We start from the raw sequence: 26,404 nt of genomic DNA, 5'->3' as shown, positions 1-26,404 counted from the left end.
GACCACACCAAAGCTTGTAGTTTGTTTTTAAATCTGACATTTTAAAGTCCAACTCGACTGAGACTGTCTTTGTTATTCTCTCTAAACTGAGTAAAATTAAAAGGAATAAGAAACATGTTTAGTGTTGCACTCTTTTTATTGATCAGTGGTTAAAGTCATCCAAATCTCTGGGCACAGTGCCCGCGTGAGATCCGTGTTGTGCAGTTTGATCAGAAAATAATTAAAAACAATAAAAACCAACACTTGAACCAATTTTCTCTGGTCCACTTTTTGCAATCAATTTTAAAAACAAAATAAAACAACTTATCATGTACCATGTCAAAGAGTTTGAGAAATGTTGAGAAGTGCATTAAAGTGGAACTTCTAACAACTGGATGCCATCCTCACGGTACGAACCTCACTCTCACCAAACCTCAGATGATTAATCTATACAGTACTCTTTGTTAAAGGGAAAGGAAAACTTGCTTTAAAAATATACAACTGTTTTTGGCATCTATCTGAAGAACATTGCAAAGCAGTGAAGCACAGCACATATAAATAAGACAGCATTGTTACTTCTGCATAATTAAGCTGCAGATGAGTAATTAGAGTTTGATGTGCGGTACTTAAATCCAAACTTGATTAATCTATTTATCATCCAAAAATAAATCTAGATGTTTTACATGAACAAAAAGAGGATTCAAGGCCATCCACTCACCCAATGACAATTATATGGATTGAATAAGACATCAGTGACTGCGTTTTATTTATTTCTTTGATTTTTTTATAAAAGAAAAAAGTACCAAGTTTGAAAAAGAGAGAAAAAAAAAAAAAGTTTAAAAATCTGCAACTGATTAAGAAATTTGCTATACATTTTATTTACATCTGAGCTGCCAAAAAGTATAAAAGTATCAATATTCACAAGAGACTATACAATAATCCTTAATCAGTAGGTCCAAAAACTCCTGCTCTTATGTTTGCCCAAAATGTAAAAAGTATTCACCCAGTGTTTTAAAAATAGATATAGAACAAATATATATAATACACTTAAGACGGTTTGACCATATTATAAAGACTTAAAATAGTGCAACTACCTAATGTATGTTTTTAAAAAGAGGCATTTAAAAAAGGTAATAAATCTTTAAAATATCTTTTTAAAAAGGAGCGTCTCTGTGCAGATTATTGCTGTGGACATTAATTAAAAAGAGGAAGGCACAGCGGCCCTGGTCGACTGAGTCAAACACGTTTTACACAGGACTGGAGATGGAGTAAGGTTACAGGCGTCCCAGGGTTTAGTCACAGGAGGGGTAGGCCACACTGGGGTTCGTAGGTAGAAGAAGAAAAAAAAGAGGGGGGGGGGCTGCGGGGTTGTGCAGGACAACACTGCGAGACACAGGAGGTAAAAAACATTTCTGAGGTAAAGGTCACACAGACGTGGTCACTCTGTCTGCAGCGTTATTGACCTCGTTTTTGTTGGAGTCCAGGCCTTTGGCAGCGTTCAGGTCGTTGCGGAGGTTCTCGGCTGCTTTCTTCATCGTCTTCAGCTCGCCAGGGTGAGGCGTGGCCCGTCGAAGTAGTGTTCCCTGTGTGAGGCAGAGAGCTTTAAATTAGTGGTACACTTATATTGGTCAGATGTGTTGTAAGTGGTGAGCTTAGAACAGTTCAAGGACAAGGTAGTTAAAGGGTAACTAGTATTTTTCAATCTGGACTCTAGTTCTTGTGTCTAAGTGTCTAATGGAAACACCAAGTTTAGAAATTGGTCCAGTAGAGAGGGAGAGTACTGAAGCTGGCAGCAGCCGAACAGGCTGCAATTCAACCACTCTGGGCACTCTGGCCATCAATTAATGTCCACTAAAGTGCTTGTTTTGCATCTGACAGGCTCAGATTGTTATTTCTAAGTGTCAGACAACATCATGAAATGGATCCCTACAGATAGATATAGACCTTTCTGTTAAAAAGTAAGATCCTTTTTGTTTAACTAGAAACAACCCTAAAATCACAATCGCCAAACCCACCAGACTCCATTTAAACAAAGTAATGTTATCCTGTATAGAGCCTGCATATCTTCCCACCTAACTGGGTGAATTAAAGGTTCATTTCAGTGTTATTTCATTGACGAAAACTATGACGAAAATTATTACAACCTTTTTTCTGTGACCAAAAGAAATTCAGGCTTGAATTATTTTCTGCTTCTTAACAGTGAGGTCGATAAGTCGGAGTTTACAATGAACCTGGGTTCAAATCCTAGTTACCTCAGATAGGTTATTTGTGGTGTCAATGTTTTTCAGACAATAAATAGAGAGATGTTGAGAGCTTTTCAAATGATGATCAGTAAGTGTGTGATCATAATCATCACCCCTTGAACCTGTCAAAAACTGCTGGAGATAGTTTGGAAGTGTGTAGAAACTACTTGTAGTTGTAGAAAAAGATCTCAAAATGAAATTTTTATACAACCTGTCACCTTGACTATAATTTCTGACAAATGGATTAAAGATTAACAAAAACATACAGAAAACACAATGACTAAAAGTTCACTAAAATGTCAGGAATTTTCATCTTCTAAAACTAGACTAAAACTATTGAGGATAAAAATGACTAAACTGTAACTAAAACTGATAGGCATCTTGTCTCAAGACTAAGACTGAGATCTAAATATAAAACAGCTGTCAAAATAAACACTGGTTCATTTCAACCAAACCAGAGCTGAAGATTTTTGGAACAGTGAAAATACGATAAAAGACAGCTTTTAAAAATTATTTGTTTCTGTCGACTGTAGATGAAGAGCGGTTTATGATGATGAAATTAGTGTTTATTCAAATGGAGTCTGGTGGTTTTTGGGTTGGTCATTTCAGGGATGTTTTTGGTTAGATTTAAAGGATCTAACAAAAGGTTTATCTCCGTTAGGATCCCTTCCATACTTTAAACACTTAAAATAACAATCTGAGCCTGTCAGTGACAAAAACAAGAACTTCTAGTGGACGGAAATTGACGATGCCACCATGCTCAGACTGTTTCGCCGCTGCAGCACTCTTGCTCAGTACTGGACCAATTTAAAAAATGTTGTCTCCATTAGTGACTTAGATATGAGAATATTGGAAAATAGCGTCCAGGTAGAAAATTACAGTAGTGAGTGACTCTTTAAACGTTGCCTCATAACCGAGCATCACTACAAAATTACTTCATGCAAATGTCATTTTTCTTGCAAGTAGCAAAATGCAACACAGAAATGTTAAATAAGCTTTTTTTTGCAACAAGCTGATGTTGATGTGCTGCTGATTTTATGGCAGTTTAACTTTTTAGGGGAAACAAAAGCGTATACAGTTTCTAGCTATGCTTGTGGGGAGGCTCTCTATCAGCCTATTGCTGTGGTCCCAACTAAAATATCTCAAAAACTATAAAATACATTTCAATTAAATTCTGTGCAGACACTTATGGTCTCCAGAGGATTGAGCCCACTGACTTTGATCCCGACATTTCCTTTAGTACCACCAGCAGGTTAATATCTGTGGTCTGGAGTGAAATATCACCAACTACTGGATGGACTGCTGTAAAATTTGGCCTCGAGCTTGCTGGTCTCACCTTATCATCATCGTCCTCCTCATCATCATCCAGAAAGTGAATGGCACTGATCCTGTTCACGGCTTTGTTGTCCCACGTGTCATCTGCCATCTCATTCACCAGGCTCTCCAGGGCTCCACAGCGTGCGAGATTATCAGAGCCTGGTTTTCACAATAGACAACACAATTTGTGTTACTTTAATTCATGCACACATCAGAGTTAGAGAGCACGAGCTGAAGTGAATATTTCAGCAGATTAAAATCAATATGGTTGTTACCGATTGCTTATTCACAATCTGCCAACTCAAGAAATGAAAGCTGTCACAGCCCAGCACTCATAAGAGAGAGCCTGAAACTGCCAGATCACAGTTTCAAATCCCGGCTTAGTCACAGGCTTACAGCAACACAATCTTCCCTGCCCCCAACCTCAGGCTCAGCCTCACTTATCTACCCTCCACCAGTCTTATCTACATCTCTCACACAACAGAAAGACAGCACATCACAAAAATGAATGAAAACATTTCTTTTTGAGGGGGGAACAAACATCTTTGTCAGTGCATAATGCACGAATGAGACATTTGCAGTGAATCCCGGAAGATTTAGGTGCAAAACTGTGAATGACAGCAATGGGAAATTACAATAAACTGTTGTATCAGGCGGAGATAGGGCCGGCCCTCAGCCGCATCTCTACACCCAGTGGGCGAGCTTTTAATGGCAGCAGGCCAGTCGCTGCTAAGCCTCTTTAGCTGTCCAATCCACCGCATTTCTGAAAAACATAACCAAGGAGGGCCTCAAGGGACTGGAGAGGCCCTGATCTGTCATAGGCTGTGATCCCTTACAGGACTTCATAATCAACAGATACTGCAGGGAAGGATCAGAGGACGCAGAACACACTGTGCTTCCCCGAGCACATCATGTGATAATGTCATCAAAACCGCGGGGCACTAAATACTTGGTGACAATGCAAGAACTGATGAGGAATATAACTCAAACGTCAGAATGGTGCCACCAACTCATTTCACTCTAGAAGAGCCCGACACTTAAAGAGCATGGAGACACTGATCTACTTGGATGTATACATGTACAAACAGTGAACATGGAAAGAAACACTGTTCATGAACACATTAAATCCAGTATAAGAAACAGTTCAAAACTGCCTCTAATAATACCAGCGATTCATGAAGGTTGTTCAAAACCTCAGGATTATTAAGGCTTCCACTTGATGAAAAACGTTACCTTTATTGTCCGGTTCACATGGCTGTTGAGGCAGCAGCACACAGGTGAGCACCTTCTCGCCCGTGTCAGGATCCTCGTCGGTCTGAAAGGTGAGGAGAGGCTGCGACTGGTTCTCTGACAACCATAGGGCCTTGAGTCGTAGCGTGGTCAGTGACAGCGGTAAGTGGGTGAGCCTGAAAAACAAACAGGATATAAATCACCAACTGGCTCATATCACAGAGGACATAAAGAAACCATAACACACCTGCAGGGTTACAGTTGTTTTGACAATGTGGGGGAGGGAAAACACTCTCCAGACACAGAGGTGAACGTATGTGACTAAACCAGCAGGCATTGCTGCAGCTTTCTCTGAAGACAAAGCTTTGGCTAAAACAGGCAGCGGCAGAGAAACGAAGACAAAACAACCTCTGACTGACGATGAGTAATATGGTGAAAACGTTAAGATAATCTTCGGGCATCAGAAAGTTGAAAACATATTTATCAAGTAAGATTAAAAAAATAATAATAAAAAAAAAGAAAATCATGTTTCAGTATGTGCTATACTTTTTTCCATCATTATTATTCAATCACAAAGTCTTCCAATTAGGGCTGAGGGATATTTTTTGTGTGTGTTTCTCTGTGATGATTTTATGTCACTCCTCTGAATTTGGAAGTGTGATCATCACACTCAAGACTCCCTTTCGATCAGTTTTTGGTCGGATATCAATCAGAGCTGCTCAGATCAGATCAATGGATTAGACCAGCAGCTGCTACAGAAGCGAGTGAAAGCAAACTTTCTGTTGCTGCCATTACACAGGTTGGACCTAGAATCAGACTGCAGTGCGTGGTTTCCATTGGAACGCAGCAAGTTTCATCCAAAGTAGGTTGGAAAAACGATAGACAACACTATAACTGTATGGATTAACGAATGGTTTAGTTTCACTTTCACTGCACTTAGCACTCTGCTGCTCCGTCTATGCCCAGAGTACGCTTTGCCACAAGAGAGTGAGAGAAAGAGCAAGAGAGAGACACAGCTACAAAACTACCAAACACTGAATGCTGATACTGTGGTGGTGGGCCACAAGTAAATGAATGTGTGGGAAACCCTGTGAATATAATGACTAAGTGTGTTAAAGGCACATAAAAGAACAGCTGGGACAGTATGGTAAGTTAAAAAAATTACATTATTTTACTGTAATGCAGCCCTTAAAACCAGGACAACACTTACATCATACTAAGATAACCAAACTCTAAGATGGTATCGAGTCTCATTTCACAGTAATGATAAAATGTAGACATATTACCCAGCCCTATTTCAAATCACTTGAAAAAGAAGATGTGAACATGCTGTTGAACGTACCTATTTCCAGAGACGTCAAGCACGTGCAGTTCTGTGGCTTGTGACAGCTCTGACGGTATCCTTGTCAATCTGTTTTCCCGTACGCAGAAGACATTCAGACCGTTGCAGCCGCCAATCTAAGTAAGAGAAGAGAGAACACGATTAGGCTGTATGTCAGTCACAGTACAGGTGTCCTGTGTGGCATAAAAAAATTAGGCATACATACAGGTTTTAGTTGCTGTTTTTCCCTTGCTAGTAAAAAAAATGCACATGTATAAATCTGCCTTTTAAATAAAGCCAGGACAAAAGAAACCAGAGTAAATCTGTTGTCAGCGTTTGTGCACTTTGTTCCAGAATTAGTGATCTCAATGGCAGAGCAGTTAAATGTCAATGGGATGTGGCAGAGGGAACTAAAATTAGGAACAATTAGGCCTATGTAGCCAGACAAAGCAGAGACTTGATAGGCCAGCTAGGCTGCAGCTGTAATCCATTAATCTGCTCAGACACAGACCTGAGCAGGATGCAAGTACTGTAACAGAGATTCATCATGTTAAAAAGAGCAGGTTAAGCTTCTACACAAGGTAATATGATTATTGCATTCATAGAGTCATCAGTAAACAAAGCGTAAGGAACAAACAACATATCAAACGCATCATTACATCTGCTTCCATATAAGCACGAACAAATTTCAGCCAGGAAAATGTGTTATGAGCAACCAATCAGCAATCAATGGAATCCATAAAACTGGGCCAATGGTCAAGTAGCTCTCAGAAAAGCACAAATCAATACCAATACCGGGCCATGGTTACACTGTGATTGTTAGAGATGTCATGCAACGCTGGTTTGAGAAAACGGTGACGCCATCGATTCATTATCTAGGCCAACTGTTATTTTTCTCCAAACACTGCACTCTTTGCATCATTAAAACACAGGGGCATTGTACTACGTCTGAAGAAGCCTTTCAGATGAAGCTTTAAACCAGGCGGGTCTTCACTTAAACAGACAAGAGGTTTAGAGAAGAATGTCACATAGAAACACAATGGAGACACTCAGACACAGAGCTGAGCAAACCGGAGGACTGAGCAGCAAACGTGAAACGAGAGAGCTCGACAAGTATGAGCATTGTTGATCCAAACGTGAATGAACTTTAGACGGTGTGAGCCAATGAAAATCTCAACAGCTGCATTAAACAATTACATAACAACAAACACAGTCTAATTTAACAGCATTACATCAGTGTACTCAAACAGATTAAATCTGATTAAAGGAGAAAATCACAGGTTTGGATTTAAATGTTACAATGCAGGTCAGAACTGAAGTTTCAGACCAAACTGCGCCCCCTGTTGGCCTTAAACTAACTTTAGTGACTGTTTAGATCTGAGAATATTAAACATGTCCATGTGTGCCATTTACAGGCAAACAAAGCAACGGCTTCTGCAAATTTGACCATACGGCTTACACCACAGACTGTATAAAAATCAACGCAGCCACAGTAACATCACCCTTTGATTAATAGACTTCCATTTTGAAGCCTCAAATTTGGCATTTTGCCCATTTCTATCCTGGATTTTTGGAGCTAGCAGTGACCAAATTTGGAGAAGAGGGTGGAGCTGTGGAGGAGCGAGGGGTGGATTTGATTCATGGACTGTGGTGACACTCAAAGTATCTCGCCCTTAATTATGAGTAACTTCAAGCTTTAACAAAATTTAAACAAGTGAGTTATATAAATATTCTCCTCCTGTACAGTTGTCTTGAACTGGAAGACTAACTACAGAGATCAAAACTGTTTTTTGTACCAGTCTGTTAACATATTTATTTCTGCTGTAAAGTTGGGCATTTTAACACTGGGCGTCTATGAGGACTGACTCGTTTCTGGAACCAGCCTCTAGTGGCCATTAAAGGAACTGCAGTTTTTGGCATTTCCATGTTAGTTTCATGTTCAGCCTCTGAGGTTGTCACTTGGCTTAAACGTACACCTGCAGGCAAAGAGTGTTACAACTTTATTTATTTTCAAGAATCCTCCTTATGGTAAATATGTAATTTTTAGATTTTTCATTTAATATTCTAAACCTGCAAGTTGACTTTCTAACCTGCACAAGTTTTGTAAATTGTTTTATAGATACAAACTGAATTTATTTTCTGCTTTAGTTCATTTTATCCCAGTCCTTTTTTTAGAAGGTCCTCTCTCTGCCTTGAGTCTGCGCTGGACTGGTTAGCTATCAATCTTACATTTTTAAAAACTCACATAATACTTACAACTTTTCCTTTTTTAGTTTAAGGTCATCAGTTGCCTCTCAGCATACTTTAACTTTTAGTGAAATTTTGTTTTGTTCCCAGAGGACACCCTTGAAAACCAGACAGTGTGTCTCGAGGGGTTTATCCTCAAATTAAGTTTGATTGAATATATGATACTGGTTGATATATAAAAAGCTTACCTCCTTAGGTAATGACGTTAGCTGGTTTCTGTCACAGTTGAAGTTGGAAAGTCGCTTTAATTTCCCAACGCTCCTTGGCAAACTCTGGAATTAAATCAATCAAAACAATTAGGAAGAACATAATGAGTTTTTAAATACACTAGAAACTTAATAACCACAAAAGCACAATAAGAGTATTTCGTTATCTCATTTGTCTCAATGTATTCCTGTCACATTCCAGATGTTTTAAAGGTAAGCGTTTGATTATGAGGCTGTGCTAATGTGTTCAATCAGCTCAGAAGCATAGCATAACTGGCTTATTGTATGCTTTGAGGGTTAGTGGTATAGCTTGGTATAAGGCACAAACAAATCTACACATCTATAACAATTTGATATAACTTAAGAGAATGAAAGCTATATCCTTTCATGACACCAAAGCCATTATGCCTTCTGCTGCTGTTTTCATACTGACCGTGTTTATGTATCTACACAGACACAGGTAATGAAAATGAACTGGTACTGAGCTGATGGTGTTTTCTTTAAATTTTAAAAGACTTAACAGTAATACAGTTGCAAACACACCTGTAGCTGGTTCTCTGTGAGCACAAGTTCAGTCAGGCTTTCACAGCTGCCGATGTTCTCTGGAAGATAAGTTAGCCTGTTCTGATCGGCTTTCAATATAGAAAGTTTCCTTAGTTTTCCTTTGGAGAGAAAAACAAAAAACAAAATAATTATTCAGGCACTGATTAGCAGACTGATGAAGCAGCTGCTGTGAAACTGTGGTAAATGTACGCATCCATCTTGTAAAAGTATGTCAAAACATACCCAATGCAAGGTCTACAGATAGCATGTTCATGCTAATGAAGAGCTAGGAGGGTTCACATGCTTACCAATGCTTTCTGGGAGCGCATCAATGAGGTTCTGAGACACCATCAGGTCAGTGAGCGACACCAGGCCTCCTAACTCCTCCGGAAGTCGCTCCAATTTGTTTTCTGACACATCCAGACACAACAGGCTTTTCATACTGCCCATCTCCTAAAGTTGTGAGCAGAAACTCAGGGTAAGCAAACATGTAGTGTAGGCTACAATCATATGGAGGCAAAGACAGTCTAAGAGAACAGAGTAGAATCAATGTTATCCATGCATTTACTACATTAACTGTCAGGACTCAGGCCATGACAGACATATGTGGCATCTCTATAATGTTTTCAAGAAGAGATATGTCTTACCTAGGGGTAGTTAATACAAAAGCTCATGTTCAAAATTGTATTTTCTGATTGTATTTGAACACTTACTAAGGTGTGTTGTTCAAAGCCAAATGTGTACACAGTAGTGAAAATACATTGAAATACATTTCATATGAATGTGAAATTAATGGTGGAACTCTAATTAATGCAGAGACAATAACAGACTCTTAAATACAAGAAACAAATTGATTAGCTTACCGAGGGGATTTCGACCAACTGGTTTCCGTCCAGCCACAAGTCCTTTAAGCTGACAAGACAGCCTATTGACTCTGGCTATGTGGGAGGAAGAAATATGGAGATTATGAGAGTGAGAGCCAGGAAAACAGAAGAGAAACAGACAATTGTTTGTGATAATGTACTCATTTTCCTTTAATCTAAATTACAAACACAATGCACACACTGCAAAGTGCACCGAAGCACTAAAAGTCAATTGAAATTATTGCACTTTGACTATAGTAACAATGTATTGAGTTACATTCTGTCTGTAGGCTCTATTTCATCTGATGATACGTGCCACTCTGTTAACTCTCTGGCCAATCAGACAAAGCCCTCGTCATTAGGTAATGTCTGGTTGGTCAGAATCCGCACACATGCGAGCGAGGTTTATTGGAGTAGTGCTGTCGTACTACTCAGCATTGTTGAGGGATGGTAGTGAAGACGAAGGTGCAAATGCCAGAGAGGAAGTGTTGCCTCAGAAAAAACAGCACGTCAGCCATCTGGTAATATTTTGGATACAGGAGAGACGACGTGGCACAAACACGGATACTGTGCAAGTCTGAGTCCAGATCTGAGAACACTTAGTAGCTGCTTATTTATTGCAAGTAATATCGTTATCATGATATTCCACTACATTATTGTAAATCGCATATTTTCCTTACACCCTTCTGCCCCATTTAAATGTATACACCACTGAGGAATAAATTAGAAATAAAATAAAACCCTTAAGGAGCCATTTCTTGACAGCCTGACTTTGCTTCATCTGTCAGTAAATCATTCACCCTCAGAGCCCGACCGCTCGCATAAGATTACAACTTAAAACCAAAGCTCAAAGCAGATGGCCATCCTCCCATCTGGGTGATAAGAGGTGAAAGCTATTCTCGAGGGATGCTAATCTACTTGGACGTGACAAGAAGATGGGAAAAGTTTAGTTCTGCTCTTTTTGTAAGCCATGTGGCGTTCTCCTGAGTAAACAAGGTCCCCTGAAAATAGAAAATAAGAACTTACCAAACTGTACAGTTCATTATTTCCTAGGTCAAGCTCTTCAAGTCTGTGGAGCATAGATAGTGACCTGTGGATGACACATGCAAGAGAGGTCAAAATAAAAATGCAGAGGCTTGCCGCATGTTCTATAACTCATTAACCTCTGTTAACAAGGGAACGTGGCTCATGTCCATGATGCGCACCGTTAGAAAATACAACAACATACATATAGAGATATCAACATAGTCATTGCAGTTGGCTGAACACTTACTCTGGTAGGAATGTCAGCAGATTTTCTCTGAGTTCTAGTGATACCAAATTGGAAAGGCTGAAATGGCAAAGAGAGAGATGATTATACGTTTCTGAAAATACCATGAAAACATGAACTGCAGTGTCTATACATCCTGGGAAAACATTATACATGATGCTCTGGGTGTTATAAAACAAAGAGATTGTTAATCGAAGCTAAAAATGGTTGTAAAATGTCTCCTTGCGATCAGATATCTGAGAACAGGAAGTACTTGGGAGGTGCGTCAGTCTTATCAGGGCCGTGAAATTGCGGTGGCATAAACAACCGCTGCAGACTTAAAATGAAGAGCAAGATGTCTAAATGGCTGTCACAGGCCAAAGTACAGGGTTATCTCCTTGCGGCGCTGCTTGCGTACGTCTCAGTACTGTACATGTACCCAATTAATGGAGAGTTTTATGACAACAAACAAGTACAGTACAAAGTCCATCTTGTTGATCAGAGCCCAGACTAAATAACACAGCCATGGCATGGTATTAGAGATGGGCCGAGGAGTCCACGAAAAGCCTTTCCATTCATAATGTGAGCAAATAAATGTTTTACTGAGCCAAAGGGATTAACAGAATCTAATAGGTATGTTTGAGCTGGTTCTCACAGGCTGACCCTCAAATGTGACAACATAAAACACAACAGCTACTTTCCCTTAATCTTGTTTTTTTCATTCACCACAGCAGCAGCAGCAGCAGCAGCAGACCGCCGAGCTAGAGATTAAAGACAGACAGCAGCGATGATGAAAACAACCGCCAAACTGCATCAAGTGTCTCAGGTTTCTGTGAAAGCTTCTTTTTTTTTGGCAGAAATCTTTCCCATCTCAGGAGATAAACCACTGATGTCATTTAACCCCTTCAACGTTAATCTTAACCACTTCTAAAAACCCACACCGTGTTTTCATTACCCTTCTTCCCTTGACAGTGAGCAGGCCTTAAGTCACTGCGTTATGTAAGACAGATATGGGACATATGTGGGGCACATGCCGTACCATGAGGAAAAGGGTGTTAGGAGATCTCTTGAACTCAAGCTGACTTTGTTGGAAGGAAAAGGTAACCCCGAGAGACTGAGTGCAAAATCTGTCATATATACAGATTCGTATTGTTGCTACCCTTGTCAATGTACAGCTGTTTCCATGGTTTAATAAAAAAAAAAAACATAAAAAAGAAAAGGAGAAATAGCTGTTTTAGCCAACTAGGTAGTCTACAAAATGTAGATTTCTGAAAGGGGGAGTCATTTTTTTAAGATAAATCTTTTGGTGGAGACGTCAGAATAACTTCTGTGCATGAAAAACACAGTGTTGCTAGGTAGCACATGGTTTGCAAGAGGGCAGACCACATATCAAAAGTATTACTTAAAACATTTCCAATGTAACATTTAGTTCAAGGCGGGCAATATTTTAATCCTCACTGACTTTGACTTACTGTTTTTAGGTTTGATTTAACATTTTGCAGAATATGTTACAACTACAGAACCTAACGATCACACAACACAATCACAACGGCTTTAGCCCATGCATTTATAATCCATTAACAGCATAGATCTTCATCATAAAACCCATCTAGTGGTCTGTGTCTTCCATGAAATCTAATTTAGGTCTAACAGTAGGGCTACACACTGGATGTATAGAAAAAACAGATTAACATTAAGCCTGAAAAGCCCATCTATAAGCAGCATAGTATTATATCTAAGTCTACAATCCTGACTTATAATCACTAAAGGAGCAAAAGGAATCCTTTCTTGAATCAAATTCAGGCTATCGTCCGCCAGCCATGCATCATCCCCCAGAGGTTAAGCAGCAATCCTTAATTTATAGCACCGTGGCAAGCCAAGACAAATCTCTGTTTAGTTTAGCTCCAACTGTTTCAGCAGTTGTCTAATGTTTAAAATATGCCAACCTGAGCACTGCCAATAATTATTTAAAGTGTAGTACTGGACAACATCAGCATGAGTTTCACTGTAGGTCAACGTCAGAAGAAGTGCCTTTAAAGAACATGGGTTTACTGACATCTACTTTTTTAATTCTGTCCTAAAAATACATACAAAAATAGTGTCTGACTTTTTCCAGCAGTTACATCCTAGCACTTTCAACATCAGTCAAATGTTAAGATATTATCAATGTTTCTGTAGTGATTTCATCCCTTAAAATCTACCCGTGTAAGGGTTTAAATTCATTTTCCCTAAATTCCAAACTTGCACTAAAAACATCCCTTGTGGCATTTTGACCTAAAAGCACATAGTTCTGTTATTAAATCCAATTATAACTGATCTCAACAAGAAAGGAGACCTCATAGGAATAAGAATGTTGGCCAGACATGCCGCTTCACTACAGCGGATTATTCTCACAACAAGCCCTTTGCTTTTTATGAGCAAAGACAATGCGGCGAAGAAGAGCACACTGACTGATGTGTGTGTGTGTGTGTTGGTGTGTTTTCCCCAGTGCAGTGAGATTTTAAAAGAATTTATTACAATCAGGGGAGAGACAATAGAAATCCGAGCACTCTGAAAATGTCTCTGCTCATGTTTAGTGGTTTGCGTTTTCAAAACAACTGAATATGGATCACTATTTAATAGTATCTATTGAATGCTATTAATTTAAAGGTAAAATTTATGACCATCCTAGCGAGACCATAGAAGCTAAGGCAAAGTGTGGGACAAGGAAGTGCAGACAGAGACAGGTGGGACGTGACAAAAGTGCCTTGAAGGTATCATAACTATATATGCACCTCACTCAGGCTGCCATAAAACACTGTGTGGAAATACTGAACTGGCAGAGGCTTGATTACACTCAATATGTCAAAACAAATATGAGGAGGGCATTTACTTACTTTCCAATGTTATCTGGAAGAACTTGCAATGAAATATCATTGATGGAAAGGCATGTTAGATTCCGTAGCTCTGGAAAGCTTTCAGGTAATCTGGAAAAAAAAGACAGGCAGCAAAGTGAGATGCTGGCAGAAAAGGAACGCACGCACACAAATATCTGACATTAACTTGTGGATAAATATTGGACTGGCATTTCACATCTGGCAAGAGAAGAGGATTCTAATTGGATGTTGTACTGTAAGTTAAGCAAGAGTTCACTACACTCCAGCCATAAACTCTTGATAAGTTGATATAGTTTATCTGTGCTTGTTGCTATTCATCTTTGCCCTCTGCCGTGACCTTTCCATGAAAAAAAAAACAGCTTCATAATCAAACATTTTAACTTGTATATGAACTTCAAAAAAGGAACAAAGGGAGTGAACTTCAGGATGTAAGGCTGCGATTACACGGGACAACTTGCTGAAAGCTCCTGGACAGTTTTCAGTAATAGTTTAGTTATACAACTGCTACACAAACAGTGATATCAGCAGTATGTAGGACACGGCAATAAAAGTCGCCCTCTTGAAAAAAGGATAGTGAGTGCCCGTATTTTCATTGTCTAAATGGACTCATTAGGTGTTTGTTCAAGACAAGCAGGCAACTTGCAGACTTTCTTTTGTCAAGTTTTTACTTTAAAAACCATTATCCTCTTTAATATTGCAGGCCGGCCAGATGGGACTACTTAGATGCTAGCTGTGGTCACACTTTGATCAATAGCAGCAACAACAAAATAATGCCTCTCCATTTTGGTGGCAGCTGTAAGTGTATTTTTAATTGTCTCTGAGCATCCAACATAAACGTGGGCTGGTGAGACAAATAAGGCCACTTCTGCTCAAATATTCTCCAAATCCATTATTCAGAGTAAATAGAAGCCAAATCCTATTAGATTATACTAATTTACAATGTCTGGAGATGCAGCAGGTATTGTATGTTTTTTCAGGAAGCAATCAACAACATTTGCACAACTGAAAATCAGCCTAGAACCTGCCATCAATCCCACAGTGACAAGTTCTTTAACAACAGAGCTCAGATAGATGACTAAATCATAGCTATTCATATTTTCTGATGCTGTAAAGACACAATTTTGTCAATATTTTCACTTATGATGAGTTAAAAAGCACATAAAATGCTTATTTTCCATTAAACATCATATGTGAGTACACCCATAGTTGTAACTGCACCTTTACTATCAAACTGTTAAAGACGGACTGACGAAAGAGTGGGAAATTAGGTTACTACTGTGGAAAAACAGCGTTTCTGTCCACACACTTGTGTGCACTTTAAAAGTATTGAACACCACTGCCTTTGTAATACTATTCACCGTTGCCTCCTAAACTATATACGGCAAAGCAATGTGGGTTTGCCCCTGCTGAGGTGCAAATTAGACTTTGTCTCACCCACACAATGAAAAGCATAATATGCACAATCTGTCAAGGAGAGTGTGTGGATATTCACAACAGCAGGGAATCTGCAAAAAAACTATCATGCAAATGTGCAAAGCAAACAACGGAAATAGAATCTCCTCTCCACAAGACAGATAAATCTGGATAAATTGGTCTGTTTATTAAGGGGAAGATCAATAACTATCAAGTATAAAAATCAATATGAAATGTGACATGTACGGCTTTGGCAATGTTACAATCCGTGACTGCTGAACATTTTAGGAAAGACCAATATGTCAGGGAATGCTTCATCCCCTAAATGATCATTTGCTTTTCAATTACTCACCCTGTGTTACTCTGTTTCTCGCATGCCTCCACAGTGAGAGAAGAATCCATAAACAGAGAAAATTCTTGATGAAGTCATAGAGGGTTGTGTTTAACAGTAACACTGTATCAAAACATTGGTTTACACACTTTAACACAGCTTGTGCAGTATAATCAAAGTCTCGTATTCAGCTGTATGCTGCTCAGTACTTCCCAAACACATGCATTTTTGCTAAAACCTTACTATTCAAAACACTTACACGTAAACTGAGCATATGACTGGATAAATGGGACTTGGATTATACTGCATGGGTTGTGTGAGAGTTTGTAAGCTGATGTTCTGATGTAGTTTTGCTGTTCCCCGTTTCCTCTGTTTTCTGATTCTTTGTTCACCATGGGGGCAGGCGGGACTAAAGTTTCTTCCTGAATTCAACGCAACACAGGTTGAGTAATTGATGTGCAAACTATCATTTGGGGAGTAACGTTATTCCTTTAACTATTAAATATTTCTGGTGGGTTTTTCTTTTCTTTCTGCAAAGTAATAACAACATAATCTGGGGGACTACCTTGTTAATGGATTTCCACTGAAATCTGCCACTTGGAGGGCTTTGCAGTACGAAATGCTCTCTGGAATTTCCATAATATCTGAGAAAAAAAAACAAAAAGACAATAGTTACCACACATCAAAATCAAAAATAAATATATGATAAAATCAGCAGTAATTAACACGTTAAAAAATATATATATTGTAAAGATTTGTGGCTTTAAGTGTAAGTAATAAATGACAAAAACATGAAATGGTAAATCTAATTGAGGATAAACCTGATTGTGCAATAGTTGTGTTACTCAAGTCTCACTCTTAATTACAATGCATTCAATTTTGACCAAAGCAAAAAAAATGTACTATGGTATGGTTAAAACATCTCCAATTAATTAGGACTCAACACAAACAGCACTGTGTGTTAAATGTCTGTTTGTACTTTGCTTTAACTTCTGAATTTGGTTTTGCTCTGCAGCCACAACTGTGAACAGCCCGCTCTGCTGCAGGAGAAACCGCACCAGTGTATCTAAAGAAATATGTTCGAGTTGGGAGATTCAGGCTTAATGCAAACCATGCTTTATTTTTATGTGTGTTTGTTGCATCAGCTTCACTGACGAGGAGTAAATCTGTCAATGTGATTCATTCGCTGAATTTAGTGCCGTCTTGCTCAACTGTAAACAAGTATGCTCGCACATATGAAGAAAATGTGCTATAATATTCTAGTTTACTTCAGTACATCAGCGTTTTCCCTTCTCACCATTTCGAGAGACGTCCAGTTCTACCAGCTGCATGAAGTTGGCTATTTCTGGTGGAAGTCTCTGGATCTCGTTGTCACTCAGGCCAAGTTTTCTTAGTTTCACCAGCTGGAAAAATGGCTGAAAGGTGAAATGAAACACATGTTCAGTAGAGAGCTCAAAATGGTTTCACAGTTTAGCAATGCTGGTGCATCCTGGACTGATTATATAGTTAGACTTTTGTTGAGCCAGCAACAATGCCTGGTAATTATTGTTCACCTGATGTACCAGTATCATCTCTAAAAAATTTTGATCAGCAAAAACACAATCTCATATCTTTTATGTTGGGCGAAGAACATTACTTTTGCTAAGGGTGCTTCAGTAACTCAGTCTGATAGATTACATTCTATGCAATAAATGTATTACATTTATACTCAACAAAATATGACTGTCTGTTTGGTGGCACACATGATAAACTTATAAACTTATGATCAGCATCTTAATAGTTAAGCTGTTATCCCAGTACTGATCTCATAAATCCTCAATAGAAACATCCAGTCCTCATCTGTGTGTCTTGACATTAGACATGCTATGTTATGGTAACTGCATGGCTGCTCTTAACAGATGAATAGCTGCTTGTCGCAGATGACATTTTGACATGTTAGAGCAGGAAAAGCACAAGCGTGAATAATACGACAAATGATGGCTTACTGTCACAGAGTTGAGGCTTACTGGGTCACTTTAATAGAACAGAGCCATTGTTATGATGTTGGTAAAACCTTTGTTTTTCCAGTCAAAATGTATGCTTGGTGGTTGTGATGCATCAACTTCATTTGTATTTGAATCGCAAGCAGGCTACAGCAATGACTAGTCACTGACACAATGATTGTCAGTGACTTGAGGTTTGATTGAAACCAAAAGCCAGACAGAGAGTGAGGTTTCATAGTCATAACAGATACAATGATGAGGGCCACTCTGCAACCTCAACGTGTTTTTCTTTTTCTTCCATCAGCTAACAGACAATAAAGACTTTTCATTATCCCTTTATCCCCACAAGACAAGGGGAGTACCTTGCACATGAAACTTTTTGTTGACTTTGGCTGTTATTTCCCCCCTGCACTTTCAATTCTTTGCTACATTTGTACAACCTTTGCAAACATGTCTGGTGGCCTATTGACAAAACACTTCCTGTTTCAGTGATAAGCCACTTTTTGAAGGATTACAATTAACAGGACGAGTGCCTCACTGTGAGATATTTTGATTCTTATTCAGCAGGCTTTACCGTGGATGGCTGACAACAAGGTTTTACTTTTTGAAGTCTTAGTTCTCCTACAGACCCCTCTCCTCTCTACTGTGCTCTTCTAACACTAACACACATCAACTCAATGCCGAGCCTCAGATACAACCCGTGAAATTGTCTGAAGAGGTCCCGGTCACAGGTTGCTACTGAGCAGTAGAGATCATCTTTGTTGTCAGCTTGTATGAAAGAAAGATCCACTTGGCACACTTATTTAATGAACAGAAGCAATTATCACAAGCACATACTTGACGCCCAAAACAAGAGCGGGCAGAACCTCGCCTGTGTGGTGGTAAAGCAGGTAGCTCACAATACTGCTTCAGGTTCTCTGGATCTTTTGGTATGAACAGAAAACCACCAGACTTGTGAACTTCCCCTCTGGCCTTTGTATTTCCTTGCTATTGCACGTCAGCTGGCCATTAGTGCTCCTCAATGAATAGAGCTACTAAATACATACAATTCTCATTCAATGATTCACTTTAGTGGACTATTAAATATGCTTTGTACTCTTTGATGTCAGACGCAAATTTTTAAGTGTGGCTAAATAAACAAGGTTGTTCTCTATTCTTTTGCACAGGCCTGTTGCACTTGTTGCACAAGAAATGCAGCAGTACAGCACAATGACTGTATATTCTGAGCAGACATGATTACAAAGTTGCAGGTTTCTGTTTTTCCTATAATCTTGGTATACTCTTTTATGCTGCAAAATGTGTCACCATTGGCATCCTTTGTAACCAACATAAAGTCAAGGTGCAACAGCTTTTTACAACCACCTGTTCAACCCTTAAAATGTTTTAGGTAGCATATGCTGTGGCTTTTGACACTATTAGGGGCTTTAGGAAAAATGTGTCTTCATTTTCAAGACGAAACTAGACCAGTGTTCCTCTTTGGTTCCCGTTTAGCTTGCTGTCCTGGTTTGTTGTCCGCTCAGGTAAACTTATTATCCACAGGTTGCTGGATCTCAACATGCTATGATAAACTGATGCTGTTATAAAGATTTATAATATCAGTACGGCTGGTGCAAAGACGACCCATGCAGCTCATTACTGTAAAATTAGCCTCACTTTTTCGACCAGCCTTAATGACTTCTGATGAATTCTTTATGATTGTGCCACTTCCGAACATATTTAACTCTACCTCCCTCTAACTACAGAAACCAGTGCTCAGTTTCTGCATGTTTAATGTGGGCAAGGAAGAGAAAAGCATAAAAGCTATAATCACCTGCACATCTGATCCTGGCTAATGTCAGCTAGGTGTGAATGCAGTCTGTAAGATGTGAGAATAAGAACTCATGATCAGGCTGCTCATAATATTCACACCACATCCAGATACAGATCACATTTTAATAATGTGTGCACAATAAATAAGGCCCAAGAGTCCAAAAGTCAAACTCCACCCTATTACAAATGCACGTTGTTCCAAGGTCTTAAGACAGTTCACACAGTCTCTAATCCATCATTTCAAAGCAAACAAACCTGTATTCTTACAAGGAATTAATGTCTGTATGTGTGCTTTTGCATCCTAACCACCTTAATCTCACTTTCACTTACAAAACACACTGTGGGTGCACTCTCTGTCTGCTAAGTCTCCTGATCTCAAGTGCACAACTCAAAGATGTGTCTTTTGATATCATCAAGGGAGACTTGGCTTGAACAGACTTGTTCATTTCCAGAAAATTAACCCTAACTGTAGCAGATCAGGATAATAATACATAATAATAATTTTCTATAGTTGACTACGGACATGTTTACTAGCCACTCCTTTGTGACACCGCAATCACAGCTGGAAGCAAACGCAGGTGCTCTGAATCCGTCAGTATCAAGTATTCAAAACTTTCAGCTTAAGAGAAAACAAAGGTGGCTTTGTTTTGTCCCATTACAATCCTCTTCATAACAAGAAAGACAACCAGAGGAGTAACAAAGAGCCACACATAATTATGTCTGTATCATAAGACTAGGTGCAGGTTTACTTTGAGTCTTGCATTAGCATACTGACAGCAAACCTGTTCTCCCTGTTGGTGTCATTCAGCACCACGCCTCAAACAATCACCCATGTGTGAAACACAAAAACCAAAACAGGCTGAGTCAAGAATACGTTAAACATTCTCTCAACTCCCGAGTCAATGTTTGAATCTTCAGTTTCACCTTCAGCACTGTTTGTTAAGGAACAAGAACAAACCTGAAGGTGGTTTGTGGGAAGGAAGTATGTGGATTACTGCACTGCAAGGTATCAGCAAAGTCCCTTAAATTACTAATAACAGACAAGACAGATGTTTAGCAACAAAATTCTTACATAACCTAACCAAAAAGTTAGAAAATCAGCATTAAATAGTGAGAGGCTTTTTGCAAAGCCTCAACCCTACAGCCATAAAAACAACAAGTAAAATACATGAGTACTGAGTGCTTACCGGAGTCTCAGTTACATGTAGGTTACATGTGCATATGCACACAGTATTATATGTCACAGCAAAGGTCAGAGTTTAAAGTCTCTAGACCACAACCTCATGTCAGACTCGACAACTGCTGCACCTTTATGATGCTTTATCTTTGCAAGAACATCCTCTTGTAGATCATACTGAGAGTTAGTAAGTCAGTTTAACCCCCCCAGCTTCCTGCTCTGGGATTCATGACACCGCTTCATTTACCACTTCACACATATCATAAACCCTACTGCTTCCTGTCTCAGAGTAGTTTCTTCTCTCCATCACTGCCACCACTGTGTGTGAAAGGCCTAAGCAGTCCCCAAAAAGCTACTCATGCCTGAACTAGGTGATTGTTTTGTCCAACTATGAGAACCTAAAACCCAAAGATATTCAGTATGATTTCATATAAGATTAACAAAACCAGCAAATATTCATATTTAAGTAGCTGGAAGCAATACATTTTGGGCATCTTTGCTTAAAAAAATGTCAGAAAATAGTTCCCGTTAGACGCCCAAGATGTATTTAGATCACTTGTTTTATTCAACCAATAGTCCAAACCCTAAATAAAGTCCTGCAACGGGTCAGGTACTCCAAGTTTCCTGGCAGGTAACCCCCAAAAAAGTGATTTGCAGGTGGTATTTTGTCTAAATTCTATTTCCAGGTTCGGCAAAAAATATTCTACTAAATTGTATCCTGAATTACCTTTGTTTTGAAATGTAATATCTTACTTTAACATGCATAAAAAAGACCCCAAATGATCACTTTAAATACCGAATTACCTATCTGAACAGTGCATAAGTATGTAGGATTTGCGCTTTTCAGTCAGTCCGCAGATCTTGTGTTGGGTTGCAGGACTAATTGATTATACGTGCAGGTGGCAGGGCTGGTGCAGTATCACAGTTCCAGTTCGAGAGCGGGTCTCGAAAATCAGACCCTTGCAGGACCCTGTGCTTAATATATGTAGTTTACTATCAAAGAAAAGCATCACATCCTTTCACAGAGGAAGCTGCAACAAAAGGATGCTTAGCATTTTTGCCTGAGAGATGATGATTGCATTAGTATACACCTTGCAGACAGTCAGGCCATTCAAAGCTCTTTGACACAGCCACCCACCCACACCTCTGTCTTTCAGTTTCACTGAAACTGGGAACAGTGGAAACTGTATTCATTTTTAAACTGGACAAAAAGGCAAGAGCATTTCCAGTGAGTCTCACATTCCTATTCTCCTTCTTCTCAGTTAGTTTCTTAGTCTGAAGGCTGTTTAGTAAGCTAACAGCTACTGTTTACAGACCCGAAGGATGGTATGTATCCTGAGGATCAGCTGCCGAAGGGAAACTTTGGAGAAACAAGTTACTGTTTGCTAATTTGGTCCACTGCCTTAGCACAAACAATACATAAAACAATCAAAGAGACAAAAATGTGCCGAGAGAAATGGGGCCTATCCATACACAGCAGATTTTTCTTTGTAAAACTATTGAAACTAGCTCAAGATCAACTTGCCTCATCTTGTTACTGTAGAAACACACCTTTGCTGTTTCATCTCACCATTAAGACTGCTTGTGCATGTTTTCATCTGCCTGCTGGTTCAAATGATTGACTTGAAACATGTTACTGTGTCTCTGTTACATCATTGTCACTTCAGTCATAAGTGGTCAGCGTTTATTCATTCAGCCACCTCGGAGGCAAATGTGATGAGGCCACACAGCGAGCACTGAACTGGACTGATACAAAGGTTTATCCAGTTGGACGTTTCTTGAGTTCACTCAGCAAGCATTGATGACATTAGCTACATGCCAAAGAGCGCAATAAACTCTTCCTCTTGTCGCCACCCCTCTACCCTCTAAACATACTCAGAATATTTCATAACTGAGCACAGAGATGCCTACACTGTCACGTAGTTGTGTCTGCTGTCACAATGTCGGAACACCTGCGATGAAAGGCGAAGGTGAGAGGGTTTGCTTTTCCAGTATCTAGTTTGTCAGGTGTATTGTCTACCATGGGTGTCGGTTTATGGTTTTATTGGACTGTACTTAGCAATTTAGGTCAATGATTCATTATGTCTTCATTAGAAAACACTAACACATACAAATGCATGACTGGGGCAACAACAAAACACATAATGCCATCTTTGTTTTCAGTCAGAATACCTGTTCCTGTGCTTTTCTCCAATGGACAAAGTAAGCAGTGTGACACAGCCATGGGAGGTTGCTCACATTATCTCTGTTCCATCACATTTCTATGGACATGCCAAGCCCAAAAATATACTCTCAACACTCTTTTCTTTCCTCTATGGGTCCTATGAAGTGTAGACAAAATCACTACTGAGATGAAAGCTAAATCAACAAAGCTAATTAAACTACAAAAAAGGCTGAAGAGCTACTAGTCTTATTCATGGTTCAGGATTAAGGGACGTATTCTTTAAACTACGCATTTGTGAGTGTAATAAAGACACGCCAAAGGCCAATCAGCTTTACATCTGACCCACCGTGACTTCAGTTATATGAGGTCTCCAACCTTATACCATAATCTGCCCGCTTGTCACAAACAGCTGTAAACCCAATATATTACCAAATGCACTCCCTGCGTTTGAAGGTTACATTGGGAACGCAATTTTCTCAGGCTTAAAATACACTCTCCAGAGTGGAACTGAGAGCACCTTCAACAATAAAACCGGTTTGGCTGCAAAAGTTAAAGGGAAAATGCAACAAAACCACAAAAGTCACTCATCCTTTCACTGACTGTAGCAGCTCCAAGCTGTACGTCAGGAAGACGCCACAGGTTACACTCTGGGATCTTCAGTTTCGAGCCCCGATGCAGGGAAACACTGCATGAAGCATTTGTGCCCATGGGAAAAAAAAACTGCAAATCCTTTAGCTAGTATCCCACTTAATCCAGAACACTAGGGTCACAAGTAAGAAGGCTGGGCTTGTGTATCCCCACCTCACCAAGCATGTCAGTAATTCACACAGAGTAGCCCCTGCAGTCCTCCTACACAGATTCCATCAAGGAAAAATAGAGCGGTGATTACTTCAATCATCATATGATTCACAATGTGTGCGTCTGTCTGTGAGGGGTTTTAGTCCAAGTTCTGCTTGTTGTGACTGACTTGAAAGATGACTTCATGTACCTATGAATACAGTTCCACGGTGGATAGACGGTGTTTCATTGAATACTTGGAGTCGTTTGAGTCATTGATGAAGTAAAAATACCACGTACTTGCTGGTTACAGCTTGTCCAGTGTCAGGATTTTGCTGCTTATGTCAGAATGAATTGCATATTGTTGGGTTTTAAATGGTTGGTCTGGACTAGAATTTGTTGGGCCACATCTCATGGCCTTCATCAGCTGACAGCATTTGTTTGATTTGTAGTGAAAAAAATAATTCCAGGATCAATGATGAACTTTCAACCTTTACATTACCCTTGAGTCAAACAGCTGTCTTATTTGAACAATGAATGCCTCAATCTACTTTAAAATCATTCCCACATTACTAATATTTCTCTTAATATATATCCAGAGGTGGAAGAAGTATTCAGATCATTTACTGAACTAATAGTACTCATAATACGCTGCAAAAATACTGCACTACAACTAAAGGTTCTGCATTATCCTTACTTGAGTAAAGTATTATCATCAAAATGTGCTTAAAATATGAAAAGTACAAGTAATTATTGTACAGTAAAATGCTCCCTATCACAGTTTATAATTATTATTACTGTTGCATTCATGCATATGTTGCATGTTACTGCTGAATATGTTTAAAGTTGTGCTAATTTTAACTCCTTTATATCGTGTTGGGTAGTTTAACCGGCAGCAATTCATCATATACTGTAGGATCATCATCATGGTAATCTGAAAAGGCTGTCAGAAAAAATGTAGAGGAATAAAATTATATTTGACTCTGAGGTGTGGTGGAGTAGAGGTAGGCTATATATTCGCATCAAACTAAAAACAATTAAGTAAAGTACAAGTAACTTATATTTGTATTTAAGTACAGTTCTTGAGTAAATATACTTTCCTTTCACCACGGTTCATTTACCCACCTCCACCATGGAGTAAATATTGTACTAGAGCACCATTAGTCATGCCTCTTAATGTTTATCAGGGCAGTGAGTCATAAAGATTGTGATCTTACATTTTATCAATACTGTTTAACTCCCTGAAAGAATGGGGTGTTAAATGTTCTCTGCATGCAGTCATGGCTGTGTGTCATGCAGAAAGCATCAGGGTTTAGAGACAAAGGGTCATGGGTACTTCTGGCCTCAGCACGGGATTACCTGCCCTAACAGGTTTGACATATCAAACACAATGTCAGGGCTTTGCAGCAGCCATGAATGCAGCAGGCACCTGGGGCTGAAATAAAAATGTTTTATGATCAAACCCCAGACTGTGACACATGCGTGTAGTTAACCTGTAGTGCGGGGGAAATTTCCACCTACACAGGGTGCCTGCCTTGCTGATCTTGCGTAATTATTGTCCCCAGGTCCCACCAGACTCTCACGGGATGCCTGATCATCAGCTCAGTTAGCAGCTCTGTGTCACAACCACTTTAACCGGAGGGACGCATTTCATGTTGCCAAAAATAAGCTAACGTTACCCTGCCCTTGAACCTGCCATTAACATTAGTGAGCGGAAGCGGTTTTCTGCTTACCTTGGGCAAGTCTCGGAGTTGGTTGGCATCCAGCAGCAGCTCCTCCAAACTCCGTCCGTAGCGGTAAATCTCATCGGGCACATACAACAGGGAGCAGTGGCGTTTATCGATCATCTCAACATGACGGTTGCACCGCCACAGGGGTATACAGTGAAACATCACGGGGGAGGTTAAATCTCAGACCCGTGCGATAAACAAACAGCGGGGAGGACAGGGGGATGCAACAGATTGCTTCGGCGGGACCGTCCTGGACTAAATACACCGTCAAACACAAGTGAAGCGGAACTCACAGGCAGGTAAACACCGAAACTCCAACTGAAAGTGAGTCGCGTTTCACCGAGCTAACGTTTGGCAGCTCGCGACGAACATGGGAATTATTCTCCGTCGTTGTCTCACTTTGGTTAGTTTGTAGGCACCTGTTTTTTTCTCCGCTCGGTTCCTCGTCACACGTCGACCTCCGCCGCTTCAAAACGCCCTCTTTTTACCGTATATAACCCAGGCTACATCTCCGAGTGGAAGAGGGTGGCATTCTCGGTTTTTCGTCTCGTCCCGGAGTTAATTTCCTCTCCCGTCCAGTTTCTGACCCGGAACATTCACTCCCTCATTCCAATCCTACGTCATCAGTCCTGGCTGCTCCTCCCTCCGGTCCCTCCTCTGGATAGTCCCGTCCCGCACAGGGCCGCTCTGACGGGACACAGAGGACCGGCAATAGCCCCGAGGGCCCCCCCACGGGTTGAGGGGGAGGACACCCAGATTAAAAAATGAATAAAAAAAATCTGCACCTCAAGTGTATTAAAATATTTGAAGCACAGCTGTAGTAAAATCTACTTTATAAACTTTATCTAACCCTTTTATCCAATTATTTCTACCTCAGTCAAGAGTTTTTCCTGAGTGTTTTTATTCCTCTTTAAACATGAAAAAAGATTTTTGAAGTTCATTTTTTT

At 39.7% G+C, this 26,404-nt stretch overlaps 1 protein-coding gene across 1 annotated transcript; it reads right to left on the bottom strand.

Moving 5' to 3' along the window:
• Positions 1 to 117: 117 nt before the first annotated feature.
• lrrc1 (leucine rich repeat containing 1) lies at positions 118 to 26,069 on the bottom strand. The gene is made up of 14 exons (XM_033614088.2): positions 25,461 to 26,069; positions 17,116 to 17,233; positions 16,384 to 16,462; positions 14,075 to 14,164; positions 11,223 to 11,279; positions 10,976 to 11,039; positions 9,950 to 10,024; positions 9,395 to 9,539; positions 9,087 to 9,205; positions 8,526 to 8,609; positions 6,112 to 6,227; positions 4,773 to 4,945; positions 3,559 to 3,698; positions 118 to 1,562 (listed from the first exon to the last, which is right to left on the bottom strand). Exons 1-14 carry the CDS (start codon positions 25,617 to 25,619, stop codon positions 1,404 to 1,406), a joined length of 1,578 nt encoding a protein of 525 aa, XP_033469979.1. The 5' UTR covers positions 25,620 to 26,069; the 3' UTR covers positions 118 to 1,403.
• Between the last annotated feature and the right edge of the window lie 335 nt (positions 26,070 to 26,404).

This window comes from Epinephelus lanceolatus, chromosome 17, assembly GCF_041903045.1.
Source record: "Epinephelus lanceolatus isolate andai-2023 chromosome 17, ASM4190304v1, whole genome shotgun sequence".
NCBI classification, from domain to species: Eukaryota; Metazoa; Chordata; class Actinopteri; order Perciformes; family Serranidae; genus Epinephelus; species Epinephelus lanceolatus.
The sequence above is the reverse complement of the archived record's forward strand: the minus strand, read 5'-3'. Positions and strand labels throughout refer to the sequence as shown.

What these genes read in the sequence shown, in the direction of transcription:
- lrrc1 (XM_033614088.2), bottom strand. Translation starts at nt 25,619, where the DNA reads ATGTTTCACTGTATACCCCTGTGGCGGTGCAACCGTCATGTTGAGATG. An exon ending in ACTGGACGTCTCTCGAAATG is followed by an intron (nt 16,463 to 17,115) that starts GTGAGAAGGGAA and finishes TTTTTTTCTCAG; the next exon opens with ATATTATGGAAATTCCAGAG. An exon ending in CTTGACGTCTCTGGAAATAG is followed by an intron (nt 4,946 to 6,111) that starts GTACGTTCAACA and finishes TTTGTTTTTCAG; the next exon opens with GCTCACCCACTTACCGCTGT.